The following is a 21,299-nucleotide window of genomic DNA, read 5'->3' as shown; positions in this document are numbered from 1 at the left end:
ACCTACTATGAAGAGATAGTATATTGCCAACGAATCAGATTAGTCGTTCCACCTCCAATTACACGCAATTTCCTTATTGGTTAAAGTGATCGCATATGCAAGTCTATCGCGTAACGAATGTTGCAAAGGTGGGGCATCGAAACAGAATGAGATGAAAGAATAACGAGCAAAGACTTCTCTACCTAACTGCTACACCCTTTATGTTTTTATTCATGTTTTTGATTCATTCATGTCCTGTCACAAATCACAAGGTTTAATTATCAATCTTTTAAATTGCTGATTGAAGTATAATGATTTTACCATTTCACTAAAACTAAGGTGAATAGTAATAGATACCTGTCTATAACAGTTATCCTTTACTATATCATACAGCGGTTCAAACGATTCGAACTATCGAACTTAAACGCGACAGGTTACATGAATAGTTATAAAATAACAATAGTTTGTCGTTAACTACATTATATTGAAAGTTTAAAATAAGTTTTGAATCTTAAAAATCAACTATTTATGAATATATACAATTGCGTTTTCAAAATAAATTCCAGGATGTGTAACCTATATATAACAGGCTGCCTAAGCCGCTACAAAATAACAATGCTTCATTAATAGCTACAGTACATTTAAGACATTTATGAATTCAAGAAATATATTATTACTAAATGAATATGTATAATTAGAAACTGTGTATTCATACTAAATGTACTTAAATTTTCAATATTCGATTTGTCGTTTTATGGAAAGAGTTCAGGTTAGCCAATACATAGAAACACTGTTGACTTACCGATAATAGTACCAACATTACAACGAAAAACGATTACAATAAGAGTAATTATACGACAACTTCATCATCAACTTAAACCATACTGTCACCGAAACGTCGAAAATGTGGAAAAAGCGTACAGACAGTGGTAAAATCTTAACACGTTTATTGTAACGATCGAAACATGCAATTATGTGGTCGTTGAGACACGAAATGATGACTCGCGATGAATGCAGAAAATATTTACGATGTTTAGGTAAGGTTAAGTTTCGAATAATTATTTTCTTACTTTAGTAACGTTCAGTCTTTTACAGTCTCAAAAGAATTATACACATCGAAAATATAACGCAATTTTAAATTAAATAATAAGTAGCATAGCACACGAGATTTACATAATTGAAAAATAGAAAATGGAAACCTGAAGAACTGTATTTAATAATCATAATTTATAAATGTATTAATATTTATTAATGTTGTATGAATATGTATCCATTTGTTATTAAATATAACTAGAATATCACAAACCGTTTTCTTATTTTTAATGATATTTTCGTTTTGTGAGCTGTGTTATGTGTTGTATAGCATTATATGAACGGTGACAGAGAATTTTTAGATACATGTAAACTTCTGTAATTTAAGAATAAACTATATTTTTCTATATGTATATGTTAAAATATTGGAAATATAAGTAGAAATCCTTCATTAAAATTTTGAATAAATCCAAATCTGGTAATACGTGCAATAATATTGTTCTAAATATGAAATACAAATATGATAAAATGTAGGTAACAGAACTAACAAATAATTTTCTTAGAGTTAGACTTATCAATGTAACTGTTCAATTTACATAGATATAATTAGAATCGATAATTTAATCAAAGTAATTTTTATATTAATTATATTATAATTTCTTAAATTTCATCAAAATTTTTAAAATTGTTGAAGTATGCAATTGTATGAGAATTGATTCATTATTCTAAAGTATTATATCATTTACATATTGTGCTATATAGTGAATGTGTTTTGTTTAATATAGAGTTAGATGCTTATGGAAGTATGGTGTCCGTCTTACGTGCTCAGGGTCCTTTTACTAGTGAAAAACAAAAATTATTACAAGAACTTGCTAAAGTTTTACATATTTCCAATGAAAGACATCGTGCAGAAGTGCGAAGAGCTGTGAACGATGAAAAATTAGCAACAATAGCTGAACAGTAAGTACTGTAAAATAATAGTATTTAAAATTAAATAATCTTTAAATTCCTTGGATGTTGCATTTGAATATTAATCGTTCGTAACATAGATTAAACGGTCCAAACACTGGCACAGATTGGACTATCGAAGGTCGTCGTGCTATTCCACTTTTGCCAAGATTGAAGGCACGATCTGCTTTCACAACACTAGCAAATAGCTTATCCCTTGCAACAGTAGCGGCAAACAAAAGGAATCTTCCAGTTCCTGAAAAAACAGAGAATGCAAAAGGTTTTAAGGAAAAATATTATCTATTTTGGTAAATGTGTGGTTTTAGTCTATTAAAATAGTGTACAGCTGTAGAACTGTAAGTTAAGGAGATTTAATGATTCAGCATTCTTTTGCATATTATGTGTAGAACAAAAGTTTATTAGACATGTTTTTGTTTCACTATAGCTATTAGAAGTGAATCTCCTGTGAAGCTAAAAGTACAAGAAAAATTACTTAGCAATAATGAACTTCCACCTATTGAAGACAAGTTCAATGATCAAAATGTTTCAAATGAGGTATTGGTGATATACTTATTGTGTATTGCAAAGATATTATTTTATTTTTTTTTTTATTTACTTTATTTCTTGTATTATGTTATAGGTCACTGAATTGGATAAAAACAAGGATACAAATAAGCAAAACAATAATTCTGATGTCAATGAAAAATGTACTATTCCTGAAAAACGTAAAGCTACTTCTCCACTCCCAACAGTAATTCCAAATAAGGTGAATAAATAGAAATTAATTCGTTAAATTTTTTTTAACAAATGACTAATAAATATTATATAATGCAGGTTTTGGTAGTGTCTTCAAATTCAATAGGACCATTAAATCATGGTACTGTTCAAAAAGGATCTCCTGAAAATACTATTCAATTATCACGAATACCAACAAATTCTTTACAACACCAAAACGTTACAATAATACCGTATAATATTAATTGTGGAGAAAGCATTACAGGTTGTTATATCTTTAATTTGAATATATTTGTGGCATATATTTTATAAAGTGGTGTAAAATATTTTCAATTAATTATATTAAATACAGATTCTAAAGAATTAGCAGTACAAGACAATACTAATAATCATTCAGTAGTTCCATCTGGTAATATTGTTAATACCGTAATCCCAGTGGGCTCAACAAGTATTGCAAAAACTAAAGGAAGAATAATTACAACGCAAAATAAACTTAGTACAAAGATTGGGCCAGCAATTCTGATGTCCAGTAATGTATCATGTGTATCAGGAAACAACTTGCAATCTGATACACAAGATATTTTAAGTATGAATACATTTTTTCCCCCCTTAAAAACACAATACGTTCTTCTAATGATTTCATATATATATATATATATATATCTGCTAATTAATTTAATTTTCCATATTATTCCAGATTCAAAAATATTATCATCCCATAGTTTAGAGAAGACAGCAAATACTGAGAATTCAAATTCAATTGTTAGCAGCACAAAACGTGTTGTACCAGTGATACATTCTAATGTAAAATCCCCAATAACTAAAACCATTACTTCAAGTAAATGTTACTGCTACTTGATGACAGATCAATTCAGAATCTGTACCAAGCTAATTTATTTTTTAATTGTTTTTAGGTAATTCACATCGACTGATGGCTGTATGTCCTGGTACAACTGTATCAAATGGACCAGGACCGCCTCAAGCTAAGCAAACAACAACATTAACTTGTAAAAAATTGCCTACAACATTCAATAATCAAAGCACTGCCAAAATGGTATGATTCTCAATTAACAAATTTTAACAAAAACTACAAAGTTATTCAGATTGAATTTAAAAATATCTTGGTTTGTAATATTTCAGGGTGTTACGCTAAATTCTAATAAAACTGTAAATATATCTCATCATCCTAATGCGAAGTTAGCATCTAAAACGAACGTGATCGTTATACAAAAGGGTCAAACCAAAGGTGTAACTCTTTCTCATGCAGGCAAAGTAATTAAATTGATATTCAATCCGTGGAATAATAATAACCTTCACATTTTACATTTTGGATATAAAGTACAAGTAATTTATACATTCTAGGAAGTGTTAGGAAAGGTAATTATGGGTGGGAAAAATTTATGTGTCACGAGTCAACATAATGCTTCTATTAATGTTCTACCACGCCATATTACACTCAACAATGGAGATCAAGCTGTAACTATGTTATCAACAACAAACTCATCTCATACAGAACCTATAACACCCAGTATAAAGGTAACGATTGTTATCTATATGTAAATTACTAGAAGTAATAAAAATATGTTCGTTCAATATTTATTAATTTTTTTATTACAGTCATATAATATTCTACTGCATAACAAATATTTTGCTTCTGCAATAGTTCTTAATAGCAAAAGAATTGAACATTGAATAATCATCATGTTTATAAAAGTCTGTACCTTATATTTTTCAGTCTGGTAATACCATCATGTTCAATCTTCGGCAAGATGTTTTGGAGAAGAGTAAAGCTTTATCTCAACTCCTTGAATCATCTAATGTTCTTACCTCAGAATCTAAGACTGTGATACAAAATACGCACGCTCGTCTTTCGAAAGAACCAAGTAACAGTGATTTACATGTACAAGATAAAGAGATAATTGTAAAAACTGATGCTGTAATTACTTCTGTTAAAGATGAGAAACAAAGGTCAGTTTGAAATTGTCAAAATATATTATAAAATTGTTATATTAAGACGTACATATAATACGAACAACTAACTTTATAATTACTTCGAAAACATTTTGTAAATTAATAACATATTTTATGTGCAAGATATTTCGCAAATTCAAATATATCCAAGGAACTCAAACTTTTTAAAGAAGAATTAAACGTTGTTTGTAAATTTATGTCGTCGATGAGTAAAATTTGGCGTATATGTAGCAAGTTGAAATATTTCTTCCATTGGTAGACCAAAAGTAAACTAAGAGTTATTTTATTTACTCTAAAAAATCTTTAATTTTTCAAATCTATTTTACGAAACATCTTGTATGTTTGTTTTTATTGTTACTTCTACAGTGACTTACTATTTTTCTCTTATAAAAAGAGTAAGAAAATATATGCGAATGCAAAATTTTAATAAATGAATTTAAATTTATTTGGATCATACGAAGTTTCGAAAAAAATAGAGATATACTCCTAAATTGAAACTATTCTATAAGTACATATGGTATACTCAAAATTAATGAAATACTGTTCAACAGTTTTTATTATGTAGTTATTTGCTTGTTATCAACATTAAGAAGTATCATTTATATTTTTGTATAATCTAAATAATTTATATAACTTATCGTACTACTAAAATTGTTTTCAATGATTACAATTTCTGTATTTTATCTCATAAATATTTTTTTACAAGTTTTTCTACACTTTTGTCCAGTGCAAATTATTTATTTCGAGAACTTTCAATACTCGATGGAGAGTCATATTGAAATTGATGATTGTAATAATTTATAATAAAACCTTTTGTGGTATGCATTATTATATTATCATATAATAATTGAATTTAACAGAAAAAGTTTGGATGTATTCCATAACATGTGTAATACATATATGCCTATATATTCAATCATTAATAGATTCTAATTCTCTCGGAAAAATGAATGTCTTTCTCTTGTGTTAAATTAATTATTTATAAAATGAATATTAAATTGTAATAATATGTTGTACAATAACCTATTCATAAAATTGTAATTCAACATGACTGATAAATTTACATCTGGCATGTGCCAAATTTTTAATTTACTTATAATTTAATATTTAATAGAACAAACATTAATATCACAGTACCACATTTTAATTCACATTTTTTTTTACAGTAGGCAACTCTTCTATAAATAATCGTTTTTGCATTCGTAATATTCAATAAAATACTATATCAATTTTAAACTTAATATTTTTACATAAATTTTAAACCAGTCGAATCACGAGAGGTAGAATACCTAAATATTTTCGTTGGCTTTGATGATATAAAACAAATCTGTAGAACAGAATTTAAAGGGATACGAGGGGTAAATGTGCAGAACATGACTTTTTTCTGAAGATCTTTAGAATCTCTTTTTTAGATGGAATTATTTATTTTTATTATTTGTAGCTAATGTGAAAATTGTATCTTAAAATGACCTTAAATGTAAAAAATTATAATAAAGTTACAGATACTAGTTAATACATTGATTAAAATATACAATAACAAACTGCAGTTTTTTTCCATCATTTTTAACAAAATATATAAATACAAGGCCTTTGTTACAAGGTCTTCTAAAATGGTTGGGTGGTACATCTTAAACAATGTCTTTTAATTTTCTCTATAGACAAAAAGTAAACAGTGCTAAGTCTAGTGAACAAACTAGCTATAATACTGAACCATTTCAACTAATTCACTGATAAACTAATATATTACCTTAAAAAAATTATGTTAATGATGAGTAGACCTTCTATGTAGAAGCTATATTGATAAACATATGATATGCTATTACATTGTTACAGATGAAATGTGAAGCCTCAAGAAAACTAGTTTTACATTTAAAAATTTCTACAGTTTAATTGTTACTTCTATGTTCACTGTCATATTATAACATACAGTTAAATTTTTCTTGATACCATTTACAGTATGTAAGTAATAAAAGTATGTAGTTCCATTTCAAAAAGTACTGATAATCTTGAAAACTCTGAAACAGATGAGTTTAAAAAAAGAATATGTTCATTATTTAAAATCTGTCTACTTACATTTTTTTGTATCTCTAAAGCCAACAGAGATACATAGGTCTACAGTTTTTCTTGATTCATTTTGTATAAAAAAAGCATGATCAATAATATATTATGACTTACCATTCCATATTTACACATTATTAAAATTACAAAAATGGTAAAAGAAAAAGACAATGATCTCAAAAATGACACCTTCAACATCGTACAAATACTAATAAACTGTATATTTTCTCAAAAAATGATTACTAGAAAAGTTTATTCACGTGTACTACATCACCTCCCACAAATTGTAAAATATCATCACTAATTTCATATGTGTTATAAAATATTGTCAACAATGTCTCATTTTATTAAGGATCTATGGGATTTTTTTGTGTGATCATAAAAACTTATGTTGCACATTATATTGTTACTAGTGAATAGAATGTGCAACACAATTTTCTACATAATATTTATAATGCTAAGAAGAAACGTTTGTTTTTATGATTCTGACACTTGCTCATGCTTTGTATCGTTAAAGTGCTGTAAATATATGTAAGATGTAAATAGGATTTTCTAAAAGTTAGGTAATAATAAGCAACATTTATATGTCTAAAAACTACAATTACTTCTTGCGAAGTTTTGAATAGTTACACTTACTGTATTCAACTAAAGTTTCTGAGTAAATCTACTGTGTATAAATAGAAAATTTAAAGTAGCTATATACATGTACATACATATACATTTATTCCAAACAGGGAAAACCACTTTTTGTTTTTCTATTGGCAATATCTAGATTTAAGAAAAATATAATGATAGTCTTCTAAATGATAAACTGCCTATACGAGCTGCTCAAAAAATAGTAGTAAATTAACAATTTCTGTACAGAACTATGAATCAGCTATTCCATTGTTAATTATGACATATTTTAAGTCACACATATTAAATTCATTCCAAATATAGTTCAAATAAAAGAAATATATCTTTAGAAATTCAAAACCTGGCAAAATTCAACAGACGAATTTTGACCTGTAAGCATTAAAAAGTTGTTTTGTCAGTTACTGGCAAAATTCTCAATGGAATGACTGAAATACAGAAGAAAGATTTATATTAAGTATCAACTGTTTTCGTTTTTATTATCTGTAAATAACATTTCAGTACAGTTAAATTATAAATTGAAAAATATTACTGTACTGACATTAAGATTTATTGTCATTCATATGTATAATTATGTTACTGCCAAGTATTATAATAACTGTTTTATAAAATCAGATTCTGATACCTTTTCCACCTTTCCATTTTTTTGTATGTTCTTTTTTTTCCCTTTCTTTTTCCTTGTACAAACTATGTTTCTACTATTTTAATGGTTTCAAATTTAGTTTTATTTTATACAATTTTATTATGGATAAGTAAATGGAAAGAAACATTAGAATTACAAAAGAGACCTTTATTATCATCAAATACAATAATATATTTTATTACCGTCAAGTATAATAATATATTTTTAAAAATATTAATATGGACGAGGAGGTGGTCCACCACGCATCATACCAGGAGGTGGACCTCTCATTCCTGGTGGTCCCATTGGTGGACCTCCGCGTCCCATAGGTGGCATTCCTGGTGGCATACCTATATTAAATTAAACAAATTTTGTTTTTTTTTTCATGCACAACTATTCAAAATGGGAATCTAATTTTTTGGACAGAAGTTTCAGTTAATAATTAAAGAAAAAATGATACAAATTTTATAAAAAAAAATTACCCATCATTCCTGGTGGTGGACCCATCATCCCAGGTGGAGGACCTCCAACTGGCATACGTGGAGGACCACCAGGATGCATTTGTGGTGGTGCAGAAACTTGTCCTCTACCTCCTGGGGTCATTATTTGCTGCGATGGGCCACCAACACCTCGAACGGGTCCTTGCAATCCAGCAGGTACTCCAGCAACATTGGCAGGCATACCACGACCAGCAGCACGACCCATACCAGGTCCTGGTGCAGCACCAGGAATAGGTACTCTTGGCAATCCTTCTTCTGGAGGTGGAGGACCTTCTACAGTCAGGCAAACAATATTTTCTCCCCTTAATAGTACAAAACCTAGTACACGTTTATCTTCTCTCTCTGGCTGCTTCGTATTCTTTGGTTTAATTTTACGAAATTCTTCACAATCTCCAAGTATAAGATTCATGTGCTTATCAAAAGCTTTGAATGTGCCTATGAATGTTCTAGAGTCTTGCAAAATAATTCTGACTCTGTAATTTATATGTTGCAGCATCTTATTATTCTTACCAATCGTCTGAAAAAAAAATAAATACAATTTATTTGATTTCTTTTAACAAAAATATATCAATAATATACATTTTATAACAATTTATAAATTGATCGTTATTACAAACAGTATGGTTTAAAAACTGTAACAATTTTAATAAATGTGATAATTTAGAAAATAAAATATTAACAACTTTTTGATTTTTTTAACGTTTATTTAGTTGTAACTTATAAGGTTATGATACAAATACGTTCTAAACACTATGAATACTTATGTATTTTTGGATATTATTTACCATTTTGTTTGTTTGTTTTCTAATATATAAAATCAGAAACAATTATTGTGTTTTGTTAGTGATTACAAATATAAAAAATAATGATTTCTCTTTCGGTTTGTGGCTTAGTAACGACAGCCGCTCATGTGACTCTAATACAATTACTAGACTAAACAGTACACTGAAAGTTTAGCGGATAAATTGTATAAGTTGTAATATTTTAATGTACTAAATATTTACATACAACACATCTATATTAGATAATTTGATATATCGATTTAGTAGTTTAAACCAGAAATTGAAAAAATCGGTTGACTTTTATTTTTTAGTAATTCTGTTCGAAATTTACATTTTCTTTAAAAGATACCTGTTCTTGTGGTACTGTTAGAGAAAATAAGCTTTTACATCAAAAAGTTTTTAAAAACTGTTTTAGTTAAACAGACATTTTAAAACGCAGATAATAAAAGTTTCATGAAAATAGTTACTATATGAGAAATTTTATTTAACAGTATAATATCATATACACAATATAATAACATATTATTATGTTTATTTCAAATAAAAGATACAAAATAATAAGAAACTAATAAATTTATCCAAAATAGCATATTTGTGCTTGTTTGTTTGTTTGTGTTTGTTTGTTTTGTATGTGCGTGTGCGCGCGTGTGTGTGTGTCGTGTGCGCGCGTGCAGCGCATCATGTCCCGCGTCTGATATCAAACTGCATAAAATTTAATACAAAGTAGATCATAAAATTTATTTATGATTTTTTTAAATTATCTTAAGTCATAATTTATTATTTATTAATAATTAATTCGAGAAAATAGAATCCCAAAATCAAGTAATTGTTTTGGAAAATTGAAGATATCAATACTTGACACTTATTCTTACTGTGAAACCATCATAATACGATTTTATGATCTCAAGTTAAAACTAAGTGTTGAATTACAATTTTTATAACAATTTTCATCTAAAATGTATGCACGTAGTACATGAGTCCTTTCTATTATATGTTAGGTAATTTTGAATTAATGAATTCAGTTATCAAAGAATGAAACATAAATTTTCATTGCAAAATAAACGTTAAAAAGTTGACAAAGAAATTAAATTTTGTGTAAAACTGATTATATAATAAGTGCATTTACAAGTAAGTTCAAATGTATTAATATGTTAATTAATATTACAATACTTGGTAATTTGTTGAGAATCTTTGGAATAGTGTAGTGTTTTAGGTTTATAATGCCTTACAATAATTTTCCATCTTAATGTTATATTTGATGGATCAGTGTTTATAATATTATCAACCAGAAGTTTAGATTTGTTTACATACATTTGTTGATTATATGACAATCTATTATTAATTTGTGACTTTATATTTGTGTGCTCTAAATTGCAATTCTCTACACTCAATTGATTTGTATCGATGATTGTTTTTTTGAAGTTTGCAAAATTATAAAATACATTCTGGACAGGTTGAGCAATAAATGTTTTGTTATTTTGAGCATTATCATCATCTTGAGGTTCATTCGTATACATACCTTGAACTTCTTTTAAATTATAACTTTTCTGTTCTTTTTTTGATTTAAACATAGGAGATTTTAAATCTTTCAACTCTAAAAGTATCCAAAAATTACTATCAAAATTGTTTAAAATTAGTTAACATGTAAATAATTTCATACCTTTTTTCATTAAAAAGGAGTCTTGAACAGAGGTTGTAGGAAATGATGTAAATGTTTCTTGTATCTGACTGTTATCATTTCTATTTAAAATTTCTTGAATGAATGCAATTTCCTTAACTTCTTTAGATGAAATTTTATTGTTCTTAGGTATGTTTTTGCATTCTTTTAAATTTGGATGTAAACTGCTCATAGTATTCATTAATTTGGTAATCTTAGTATTATAATTAGTGGATAATATACTTCTTTTGTCTCTTTCATTTAATGCAGTCATATTTGCACCAAAGTGTAAACATTTATTAGGAATTTCCATATTTCCATTTAATTTGTCAGAGCAGTATAACAATGAGTGAGTTTCTGAACCAGTAGAATATATAGTATTTACTTCTGCTGTTGCTAATGATTTCTGAGTATCCTCATTACAAACGTCACTTTTAGTTTCTAAGGCATTTTCCGATATTGTAAAAAAGACAAACGGCACACGTTTTACAACAAGTTTCTCAACAATATAATCATATTCTTTGGGTTCATAACGAACAAAATTTTCCTTAGATTGTCTTTTACGATTAACTTTAAAGCAGCTGAAAAGTAATCCATAACATTTCTTTTTAGCACCTGAAATAGAACTGGCTTTCGATGTCTCAGAAACTGTAGTTTCGTGTGAGGTGACAGAATCTTGTAATTTGTTATTCATTTCAAAAATATTTTTGCTATTATGCAGTATAATTTAGTTCTCGTAATTTAATTGAATCCAGAATATCTTGTAATTTAAAACTCTTCGTTTCCAATGTTGGCATTGTAATTTTATCATTATGATGTTATTAATACATATGTTTGGTTCAAAAAACAGACAACATTATAGTAGAATTTGTTTAAAAAATATAATCGAATTATAATTTGTAATTGAATGTAATTAATAGTATTAATATTATGTACAAATATTATGAATAATGATTTCCTAATTTGACAATTTAAAGTGATAAATCGAGTACCTTTTCGATATATTCGTTTTCTCCCTCGTTGGTAGATGGCGCTTTTGTTGTTCTAGAAATGTTTGGTATGGAAGATTATATGTGCAATAATATTAAATAAAATTTACTGATTGGGTTTAAAAATTTATTTTTCTAATTTTGAATCTGGTAAAGTTATTCAAAAAAACGTTTTTATAAATTTCTATAAAAGTAATTAACATGGCTGCAGTAAAAGTAGTCCCATCAACTTCACCTTCCGTCGAATTAAGTTCGTATCGGGATCAACATTTTAAGGTTGGTCGTCTAATATAATATCAAAATACTGCGTGTTGCTTTTCTCTAATACTTGAAATATAGAGATTAAATACTGTGACGAGAGTAAATTCTTTTTCCTTAATTATATGTCAAAATAATATTTTTTATTATTTATCATTTTGTACATTAGTAAAACTATTAGATTATCAAACTTTGTATTTATGATGATTTATTTCTTTCTTAGGGTTCTAGAGCTGAACAGGACAGACTTTTAAGAGTTTCCACAACTTTATATGTTGGAAATCTATCCTTTTATACGACAGAAGAACAAATATATGAGTTGTTTTCAAAATGTGGTGATATTAGGAGAATTATAATGGGCTTAGATAAATATAAAAAAACTCCTTGTGGTTTCTGTTTTGTTGAATATTACCAAAGAGGTGACGCTGAACATTGCATGAGATACATTAATGGAACACGTTTAGATGACAGAATAATTAGGACAGATTGGGATGCTGGTTTTATTGAAGGTAGACAATATGGAAGAGGGAAAACTGGAGGACAAGTATGCAACATTAAATTTTCTAATACCCTTAGCTCTAGAAAAATTATTTATATAACTAAAGATGCATGGAAAGCATTAAACATATTTTGACATTTGATCGACAGAATGATTGTACATTAATGGAAGTATAGACAGATTTTTCAATAAGATATACAATAACAAAATTATATTCTTACAGGTTCGAGACGAATATAGATCGGACTTTGATAGTGGAAGAGGCGGTTATGGTAAAATAATTCAACAAAAAGTAACACCTCTTTCCGATGGAGCATTTGGACGTTGAAATTATGAAACTGTGACTGACTTCCTATGTCCAATTTTGTATGTATAAGGAAGTTATAATAACATTTAGAAACAATTAATATAATATTTAGATTAATAATTGTGATGGATGTGTACACAGGATGAGGCACTTAAGACTGTAGTTATATAGATATACCTTTTCTTATGGATACAAAAACTCTTCAAGGAAGGAAATATTTGATTTGACGGTGCAGATAATGTGATAAAAATTACTTGTTACTTAAGGTCATCATTTTTGAAAATTTAAGATTATTTAAGTTTTTTTTAAGTGGTATATATATCCTTTTTAAATTTTTCACATTTAACTTATCAAATTTGTTTCCGAGAACAGGAGCAAAGTTGCACATTTCTGTTTTGCCCAAGTAATACAAACAATTACATGTAAGTACAGTGTTTTAATCTACTCATGAGAAAAATTGTGTTTGTGCTCTCTAATTTTCTTATCTTAATTAAAATGTGTTTTATTTTAATTTTATCTAATAAAATTGTACAATTTGGCCCTGTTTATATTTATAAAAAAAAAGAGACTTATAAGTGTCTTTAAAATCATAAAAATTGATCTTCAGAGAGAAGTAAATTTTATTTTATTATTCATTTTCAACAATTAAACATTTCCTTCCTTGGTTTTTTTTTATCATTAAAAATAATGAAAATATTTACAATCCTAATTTCAGTTAACTCATTCTAAATATCATAAGTAAATATGTATAAAACATTAGTAAGAATTATTTATTAAACCATGGCACTTGAGAGGTCCTGTAGTAGAACGATTAAAAGTTGTTTTATAAAATTTTAAAACGCTTGCTTTGGCGCTAAATTGTTTCATAAAAGTATATCTAGGATGAGTCAACAGAGTTTCGGGAAAGAACGATACTTGACGGTTTAATACCAGATTTAATGGCATGAAGCAATCATGACTTAATATCTTATTAAGTTAGTAACTTATTTAGTTAATAAGAACATGAAGTTAGACAAACGCACTCGTCAACTTCTCGTTACTGACTGATTTTTTCCAGGTGTCCCTCGCCCGCCCCAGTTTATTTCTTTTCCTAGAAAACCTACGCATATGCATACACCGTTTTGTCGCGTGCCGTTTCTCCGTCGCGGTCAAATGTCACTGGTTCTTCCCGTTATCGCTTTCGTTTCCACTTACATCCTTGATTTTCATGCCTATATCTATTTATATCATCCATATATGAAAGGGTCTTTTTCAGGAAACTATTTTGAGTTAGTAGAATATTAAATAGAAAATTTTATCAAGTACAAAGAATTATTACTTTATAGTATCTCGTTTTCTTTTGTAAGACAAAAATTTGAGGAAAATTCTAGAAAGAAAGTTTATCAAATAAGTAATACTGATAAAACAAATCATATTTATTAACCTACTTTGTAATATAAACATTGAGTGACATTGACTTAACTAATTGCATAAAAAGTAACACATTTACAGTATATCTTTTACTTGTAAAAATTGTAATCTTTGGAATAATGAATCTTTTTTCTAGATATTAAAATTATTACAAGTCAGTGCTTCTTATAAGTAATTAGTTATAAATATTACTTTGTAACTTGATTTTCAAAATGTACAACAAAGTTTAGTCGATGGTTTTTTTAATACAGCCCGAATTGCTTCAACAAAAACGTCTTCCAAATTTTCACGCTTCAGAGCAGAACATTCAACATACTTGTAAGCTTTCACTTTCTTTTTCATCTTTTTGCAGTCTTTGGGTGTAATTGTATCCACATTTTCTGTACTCCTAAGGTCTCCCTTAGTACCTATCAATAAAATATTAAATAGAATTAAGTATTTTATAGTTACTTTCAAACAATATTATAATGCAAAGAAAATTTAAATTTATAACTAACATTTTACCTGCTACATTAAAAATATAATTCTTTCTACAAATAAAGAATGAAGCAAATTAAAATTTTTTTAAAATAAATCAATAATCAAAGTACTTGCCTACAATAACTATAGGTGTATTTGGACAGTGATGTTTAATTTCTGGATGCCATTTGGTTGCAACATTTTCAAAAGAACTGCGAGAATTCACTGAAAAGCAGATCAAGAAGCAATCAGTCTGAAAATAAAATTTAATTGTAAATTGATGTTACTCAAATGCTTATAAAAAATTAAATAGAATAGCAGTTAAATATCATTATTTAGAAGAACATCACTTACGTTTGGATAGGATAAAGGCCTGATCCGCTCATAATCTTCCTGACCAGCTGTATCCCACAAAGTCATATCATATTCTTGTCCATCTACATATATGGTTCCTGCATAGTTATCGAAACTGAGGAAAACAGATTGCAAATATAATTTTCTGTTATTGAACAGACATAAGAATATCCAATAAACAATGATACTTCATAGTCTGTTCAAGGGATAGTTAGAAAAAAGAATTTAATTGAATTTCATTTAATGTTTTAAAGATGCAAGCTCGCCTAACTGAAGCACATAAAGTTAACCAGTCTCAGAAAATCACAGTCTGGAACCTAAGAGTGAACTCAGTTTACTTTGTTTGAGATCATTACATTCAGAGGTAAATTGTACAATGTACTCCAATTAGTACTTACACTGTGGGCACATATTCTGAGGGAAATTCATTTGTCGTGTATGTAATAAGCATACATGTTTTGCCAACAGTGCCATCGCCAATTGTTGTGACTTTGATTGGCCTGTGCAGGGATGCTATATTACCACTTTCTGTAAAATAAATAGAAATTTCATTTGTTTTACATAAAATGTGTATTTTTAAAAATATACACTTATTATGTAATCAGTACAATATAGTTATTAAGGTATTTCTGTTATTTTAAATTAATACATTTTTCAGTTTGTAACAATAGCAATATTATAATTCTAATGAGATTAAAATAAAAATATGAGATAAAAAATTTGTAATACTTTGCTGTAATTTTGATACCACTTTTTTTTTTATTTGAAGAATAATATGCACTAAATGATTACACATTAAGGGTTTCTTTGGCATTATTTGTTGTACAGCGTATTAACGAAAATCAAAGATTACCAACATAATAATGATATTATTGTAGTTATTAGGTTGTGTGAATTAGAAAACAATTGTAATAAAATGAATTAATTTTTTATCTAATGTACATTATACCTTTACACATTTTTAAGACATGTATTGCATTAAAAAATGTCAAAACTTATGTTGTATATTATTAATTATTGTATTAACATATAATATTGTTGTATAATATATTGTATTAACTTATGTTAATACATTTATTGGGTTGTTCAGAAAGTCATTTTGTTTTCCAAAATGGAGAATATATAATTTAATAAAATATTCACTCTAAAAAAATTGTGTTTCATTTTCACCAAAAAAAAACGAAGTGACTTTCCGAACAATCGAATAATTCGTAATTAATATTCTTGTACATAAATAAAGGAAAATTTAATGCGATTAAAGTGATGTATAAATATTAGAGTAATATTTTTTACCTATAATTATAGATCACTTTATTCTATAACGCATAATCTGAATCATGTTTCCAAAGTGAATGCTTTTACTATTGTGTACCTTGAATCATCAATATTTCCATCGCAACTTTTCGAACCCCTCATATTATTTAATTTATTTTCCTGTATATTTAAGTATTTTTGTAGAATCTAAATTACAAAAGCAACATATTCATTAAACAATTCGTATAAAATAAATATCTTTTTCCGTTCAAATCGTTCTTTTGTCTGTTATTTTATTCTAATATCAACTTTATCGTTTGATAAAAAAATTTCATTTAATTCGTATTAAACGATGTATTATTGAAAATGTTCGATTGAAACAATACGTATAGATTTAAAGAATTTTGTATAAATAGTACGAAACAAAAATATGTCTATACGAAATAAGATTTGTTCTATTATCGACGGAAGATTATACAGTCAGTTGTTTTGTTATCTTGTTATTTTTTATCACTTGTTGATAAGTATGTTAATGTGTTTAATTTTGGTTTGTGGTACTTTAAGAATTATTTATCGCATTTTCAAATTTTCATAGGTTTTTATTTATTAGCGGTACAATTTTGTATATATTAGCTGTAATTACCCTTCTTATTATTCTTATTGCACATCGTGTATTGGAAATAAGGATCCAGTGTCCACGAATCCTGTTCAGTTAGCTCGCAGCTTCCCGCTCAATTTGACGATGTTTGTTATCAGCGGTGCTAATTATCTATTTATCATCCGACCAACTCAATTATCCGCTACATTATTTAGCTGGAAAGAAGCGAGAGAGAGTGTAGTACTGTGATAGTTCCTATCAACAAGACTCATTGACATACGCACATTGGTCCGAGATGTGTAGGTTCTAGCAAAATGATTATGATTGCAATTGAATATTATAAACTAGTTGTCACTAGTTTCGAAAATATATTTATATTAGTGTATTTACATCTTGGATTAATGACACATTATTGATCCATAATAAGAAACAAATATAAAGTTTCTTTAAGAAGATTGAAGTTAAAGAGACTAGATAAAAAGACGAGTCTTCAATGTTTCATTTGTGTAAAAACAAATTACTTTATATATCTACCTGTATTTTGTAAAATATCAGACGAAGAACTTGAAATATTCGTTTCGAAAGTAATTATTCAAAATAAGACGCATTCTTCGTAAGGATAGTGCGCTAGAGGGCATACCAAGTGTTCAAAGTAATTTTAATCACCATTCGTATCAATGCGGTTGAAATGGTGACCACAGAAGAATACTTTCCGCCTGATTCACTGCACTACGGTGGTGGGCAATTGTTTAATTAAAATGATGGAATTATGTTTCCTAATTTGTGAAACCACTCGACCCCATAAAACTGAGATCATCGCACTTACTAGTCAATTACGTTGGTACACGGTGCTACTTCTCAGGAAAAGTATGTTTTTAAAGAGCATTGCAAAACTACCACTTGTTTGCTCTTTTACAATTATTTATAATAGAAAACAATCCAAGTTCTATAATCTACAATAATGATGAAAACTTGACCGTTAATAATACTAATCGTTTCGCCATTGTTTTGCTATCACAATAGGCGAAATGTCTTCGTATTATTATCAACACTCACGTTGTATATCAACATAACGGCGTACAAATGGAATTATAATAAAATATAATTGGATGGTAGTTAGCATTGTACGATGTACAAAAAGCGCAGACCGATGATACGTGAAATATGAGGAGAATTACAGCAAGACAAAAAGATGGATGTCGCGTAGGTAGATTGAGGGTGTGCCTTCAACACACGACGCATCAAATAATTCTAGCCACGCCCTTCCTTCCGCATTCCGTACCTGTTTCAATCATTTTCAAAATTGAGTAATAAAATTTATTGCAATTATGCACGTACCTAGTCACTTTTCCCGATTTCTAACCCCAAATTCGTTGCGTTCGATCGAGTGACTCAATAACATTGCTACGAAAAGATAATGAAAAAGAAAAAGAGCAATCCCAATTATATACCGACAGATCATTTGAATTATTCTAGTACGTCCCGGTACAGTTAGACATCTAGAGAAAAGGCATACCATGTAAGGAAACGAACTGTTTAATTGTCAGTGATACAATTTAATGTATACTCTTAGTGGTAGTCGCGTTTAATTTAAATGTCATTTCGTATAGTTTGTAGAGAGAAATGAAGAAGAAATATCGAATTGACTTTGAGCAACTAAAACGTGCCCATTGTAGCCTAGGATTTCGAAAGTGGCAATTACATATGTCTACATGTCGAAAATATAAAACAGCTCCAAAGGAAAAAGTATTACCAACTCGTTAGGGGGCGCACGAAGGCAAACTCTTTCTTTTTTTAAAGAGTAAACATTTTGTCAAATATTATTGTAATCTATTTTGTTTATTTAACGTGTGTACGATTGAGTAATCGATCACTTATTCGTAAGAAAATCTTAAAAATAAAATATATTAAATAGTTTGAACGAGGAGGAAACAGAAAATAATAATAGAAGTAGTATTTATTAAAAAATAGGTACGAGTAATTATTTGTTAATTAAGTAATTCGGCTATTGTATCGATTGGAGAATGTTAACGTCTATACGGGTACTCGTCTTAGCGATATCTTAAAATGAATTTCCATAATGAATTTTGTCTTTTGTTTTTCTATTTTACAGCAATCCTGTACACGCCACATTTTGATGGCCAATAATAAGTCATCGTTACGGGGTTCTTTTCCCTTTTAACAAAAAATTATTTACCTTTCTCCCGCGCAATGAAGCAAGACTTTTACGTAAATAGGTTACAGGCACGCAAATAAAGTAGCGATGACATAATCTGGCTATGCTCGTGAACCTGTGTTCGTGTATGACCTTCGGAAATACGCATGTAATTAAAAAATACGAAATATCATCTCCCACACGATTCGATAATTTTACGACGCGGATTGCGTACAATAACGTAGGTTATGGTCGAAGAATAAGAAATACGAAAAGAAAAATAGCTTTGTTTTTACAAAGTTTTCTTTTTCAAATACTTTCTCTTGACACACATATTTTCTGCCCTGATAATTTAAACAATTATTGCGTTACGCTCGTTTACGTATACCGTAACGTTTGTATATCGATCACGTTCAGGATATAAGGATTTTTGAATAAAATAGTTGACAAGAGTGCAATATATGCTTTTTCCATAATAGCTTACGCCAAACGCGATAGAAACATTCTTAAAAGGACACGACAAAAGGGAGTTTCAAATTGAAAATATTGCGAAGCGCGTTGAATCTGTTAATTACCTATACTGTCTAACTTTATCTGTTATTTCGTTTTTCATCAGTTTCTTTTCCACAAAATCGGCACAAGACTGCGCGCTTTAAGTGACAATAGTAAGTGTATAATAAATAATACACTGATAAGAAACGATAAGATTATTAACGTACGATTCACGTATCTTCGATGAAGTCTAACTATTACGATAATCGTAAGTTCAAAAAATTACGAACAACGCGATAAATATTCAATTTATTTAACGTACCCACAAAATTAACGTTACAATGCACAAATTTTATAAAACGTACCATTACTTAATGCGCTACTATTTGTTATAATTATTTAATTTTACAAAATCTTACAGCTGTCTGATAATGTGTCGGTTGTTACGTTGATTTTAAATGGAAATGGTGTAACAGTTTCGTTTCGTATAAAGCTCAGTATTTGAGAATGATTTGAAAACTTTTCGATTACGTATCTGACAGAAACACGAACGTGACATATTTTGCTCCAGACGTGAAATACGTAAAAGTCGAAAGAACTCGGAAGAAACGGTGATATCAATTTTGTACCGAATTCGTTACACGGAGTAAACAAAATTACCGTATCGCGGCAACTTGTTAGAAATGAGAATGTCACTCCTTTTCCGGTTGCACTATGAATTTCAGATCACCCTGTATGCAAGATCGCTTAGGCATATACTATCGCAACTGGAGACACAACGTGTAGTAGAATAGCTATGAAGAAGAATGTCTTAAAGAAAAAACAATTATTCATCAATGACTCACCGCGTTAATTGTAAAGTTTTTCCTGGGAAATATAATCAATGGTCATCGAAGCACATGTTCCGCGTTTTAAATCGATCTGTAGGTAAAATTTCGTTTCGTACACGATTTTAGACACTCTGGCTAATTGAAATTCTTTTAGATGCCGTCGGGCGGTAACGGGAAACCTTCATGGATGCACTTCGCGCGACGGCTACTCGACGACTACGAAACACCGCCGACGCGTTTTAAACGTTCACCGAAACGTCAATTACGCTACACGCATAGCCTGAAAAGATATACAATGTGCCGGGTGAACGTTCAATTTTAATTCGATTTACCAACGATATCGCGATCAAACGTCATGTTTTGTACTTAATTTGCTAAAATAAACAGTCTTATTTAACAACGAAAGAGCAAATTTTTAATATAGTAAACAACCAGCTAAATTCTAACCTAATTGCTGAAAATACGATTTAACAAGTAAAACAATGATAATCAATCTAACATATGGATTAATATTGTACAAAGAAATTACCTTCTATTCCATTTTTACCTTCCAATTCGTCTTTTTATCGATTACAATATAGTGCTAACAAATATTCAAGGTCAGCTTGATATATCGGAAAATACGTGACATGAAGAGACCGATATACTTCTTTCGTATCTTACGATAATAATCTTTCGAGCCATCCTCTGTATGAATAATAATAATACAATAGATTCCACTAAATCGCGTTAAGTTAATTAATATTTTTTATACGAGTACCACGTTTATGTTGGCTA

At 28.7% G+C, this 21,299-nt stretch overlaps 5 protein-coding genes and 1 long non-coding RNA gene across 15 annotated transcripts; 3 read left to right on the top strand and 3 right to left on the bottom strand.

Moving 5' to 3' along the window:
* Positions 1–835: 835 nt before the first annotated feature.
* On the top strand, positions 836–6,592 carry LOC143154238 (uncharacterized). 3 transcript variants are annotated; one of them, XM_076326172.1, is made up of 13 exons: positions 836–1,016; positions 1,797–1,971; positions 2,061–2,239; positions 2,405–2,514; positions 2,600–2,725; positions 2,794–2,959; positions 3,047–3,280; positions 3,392–3,532; positions 3,609–3,748; positions 3,835–3,966; positions 4,057–4,230; positions 4,430–4,662; positions 6,499–6,592. In XM_076326172.1, exons 1-13 carry the CDS (start codon positions 953–955, stop codon positions 6,500–6,502), a joined length of 1,878 nt encoding a protein of 625 aa, XP_076182287.1. In that variant the 5' UTR covers positions 836–952; the 3' UTR covers positions 6,503–6,592. The 3 variants fall into 3 exon arrangements, with proteins under 3 accessions (XP_076182287.1, XP_076182286.1, XP_076182288.1); XM_076326171.1 differs by lacking the exon at positions 6,499–6,592 and having other exon boundaries at positions 4,430–5,055; XM_076326173.1 differs by lacking the exons at positions 836–1,016; positions 1,797–1,971; positions 6,499–6,592 and having other exon boundaries at positions 2,100–2,267; positions 4,430–5,059.
* Positions 6,593–8,125: 1,533 nt separating this feature from the next.
* Positions 8,126–9,422, bottom strand: Smb (small ribonucleoprotein particle protein SmB). The gene is made up of 3 exons (XM_076326176.1): positions 9,264–9,422; positions 8,461–8,995; positions 8,126–8,328 (listed from the first exon to the last, which is right to left on the bottom strand). The coding sequence occupies exons 1-3, from the start codon at positions 9,264–9,266 to the stop codon at positions 8,213–8,215; spliced, it is 654 nt and encodes a 217-aa protein (XP_076182291.1). The 5' UTR covers positions 9,267–9,422; the 3' UTR covers positions 8,126–8,212.
* Positions 9,423–10,411: 989 nt separating this feature from the next.
* On the bottom strand, positions 10,412–11,807 carry LOC143154196 (uncharacterized). The gene is made up of 2 exons (XM_076326096.1): positions 10,921–11,807; positions 10,412–10,854 (listed from the first exon to the last, which is right to left on the bottom strand). Exons 1-2 carry the CDS (start codon positions 11,609–11,611, stop codon positions 10,412–10,414), a joined length of 1,134 nt encoding a protein of 377 aa, XP_076182211.1. The 5' UTR covers positions 11,612–11,807.
* A 164-nt stretch (positions 11,808–11,971) lies between these two features.
* Cbp20 (cap binding protein 20) lies at positions 11,972–16,043 on the top strand. 4 transcript variants are annotated; one of them, XR_012994021.1, is made up of 5 exons: positions 11,972–12,182; positions 12,388–12,708; positions 12,887–13,029; positions 13,112–13,236; positions 13,343–16,043. XR_012994021.1 is itself a non-coding variant. In XM_076326102.1 (4 exons), exons 1-3 carry the CDS (start codon positions 12,108–12,110, stop codon positions 12,989–12,991), a joined length of 501 nt encoding a protein of 166 aa, XP_076182217.1. In that variant the 5' UTR covers positions 11,972–12,107; the 3' UTR covers positions 12,992–13,029; positions 13,112–16,043. The 4 variants fall into 4 exon arrangements, 3 of the variants coding, with proteins under 3 accessions (XP_076182217.1, XP_076182219.1, XP_076182218.1); XM_076326102.1 differs by having other exon boundaries at positions 13,112–16,043; XM_076326104.1 differs by lacking the exon at positions 13,112–13,236 and having other exon boundaries at positions 14,028–16,037.
* On the bottom strand, positions 14,365–21,156 carry LOC143154197 (ras-like GTP-binding protein RhoL). Of its 5 annotated transcripts, none has more exons than XM_076326097.1 (7): positions 21,052–21,151; positions 20,538–20,802; positions 17,091–17,260; positions 15,592–15,721; positions 15,194–15,308; positions 14,975–15,092; positions 14,365–14,787 (listed from the first exon to the last, which is right to left on the bottom strand). In XM_076326097.1, exons 3-7 carry the CDS (start codon positions 17,113–17,115, stop codon positions 14,588–14,590), a joined length of 588 nt encoding a protein of 195 aa, XP_076182212.1. In that variant the 5' UTR covers positions 17,116–17,260; positions 20,538–20,802; positions 21,052–21,151; the 3' UTR covers positions 14,365–14,587. The 5 variants fall into 5 exon arrangements, with proteins under 5 accessions (XP_076182212.1, XP_076182214.1, XP_076182216.1 ...); XM_076326099.1 differs by lacking the exons at positions 20,538–20,802; positions 21,052–21,151 and adding exons at positions 17,580–17,774; positions 17,872–20,311; XM_076326101.1 differs by lacking the exon at positions 17,091–17,260 and having other exon boundaries at positions 21,052–21,156.
* Positions 19,652–20,901, top strand: LOC143154200 (uncharacterized). The gene is made up of 3 exons (XR_012994022.1): positions 19,652–19,865; positions 20,418–20,615; positions 20,677–20,901. It is a non-coding gene; the product is annotated as an uncharacterized LOC143154200 (long non-coding RNA).
* Positions 21,157–21,299: the final 143 nt, after the last annotated feature.

This window comes from Ptiloglossa arizonensis, chromosome 14 (assembly GCF_051014685.1).
Source record: "Ptiloglossa arizonensis isolate GNS036 chromosome 14, iyPtiAriz1_principal, whole genome shotgun sequence".
In the NCBI taxonomy this organism is placed as follows: domain Eukaryota; kingdom Metazoa; phylum Arthropoda; class Insecta; order Hymenoptera; family Colletidae; genus Ptiloglossa; species Ptiloglossa arizonensis.
This window is presented reverse-complemented; position numbering and strand designations above follow the sequence as displayed.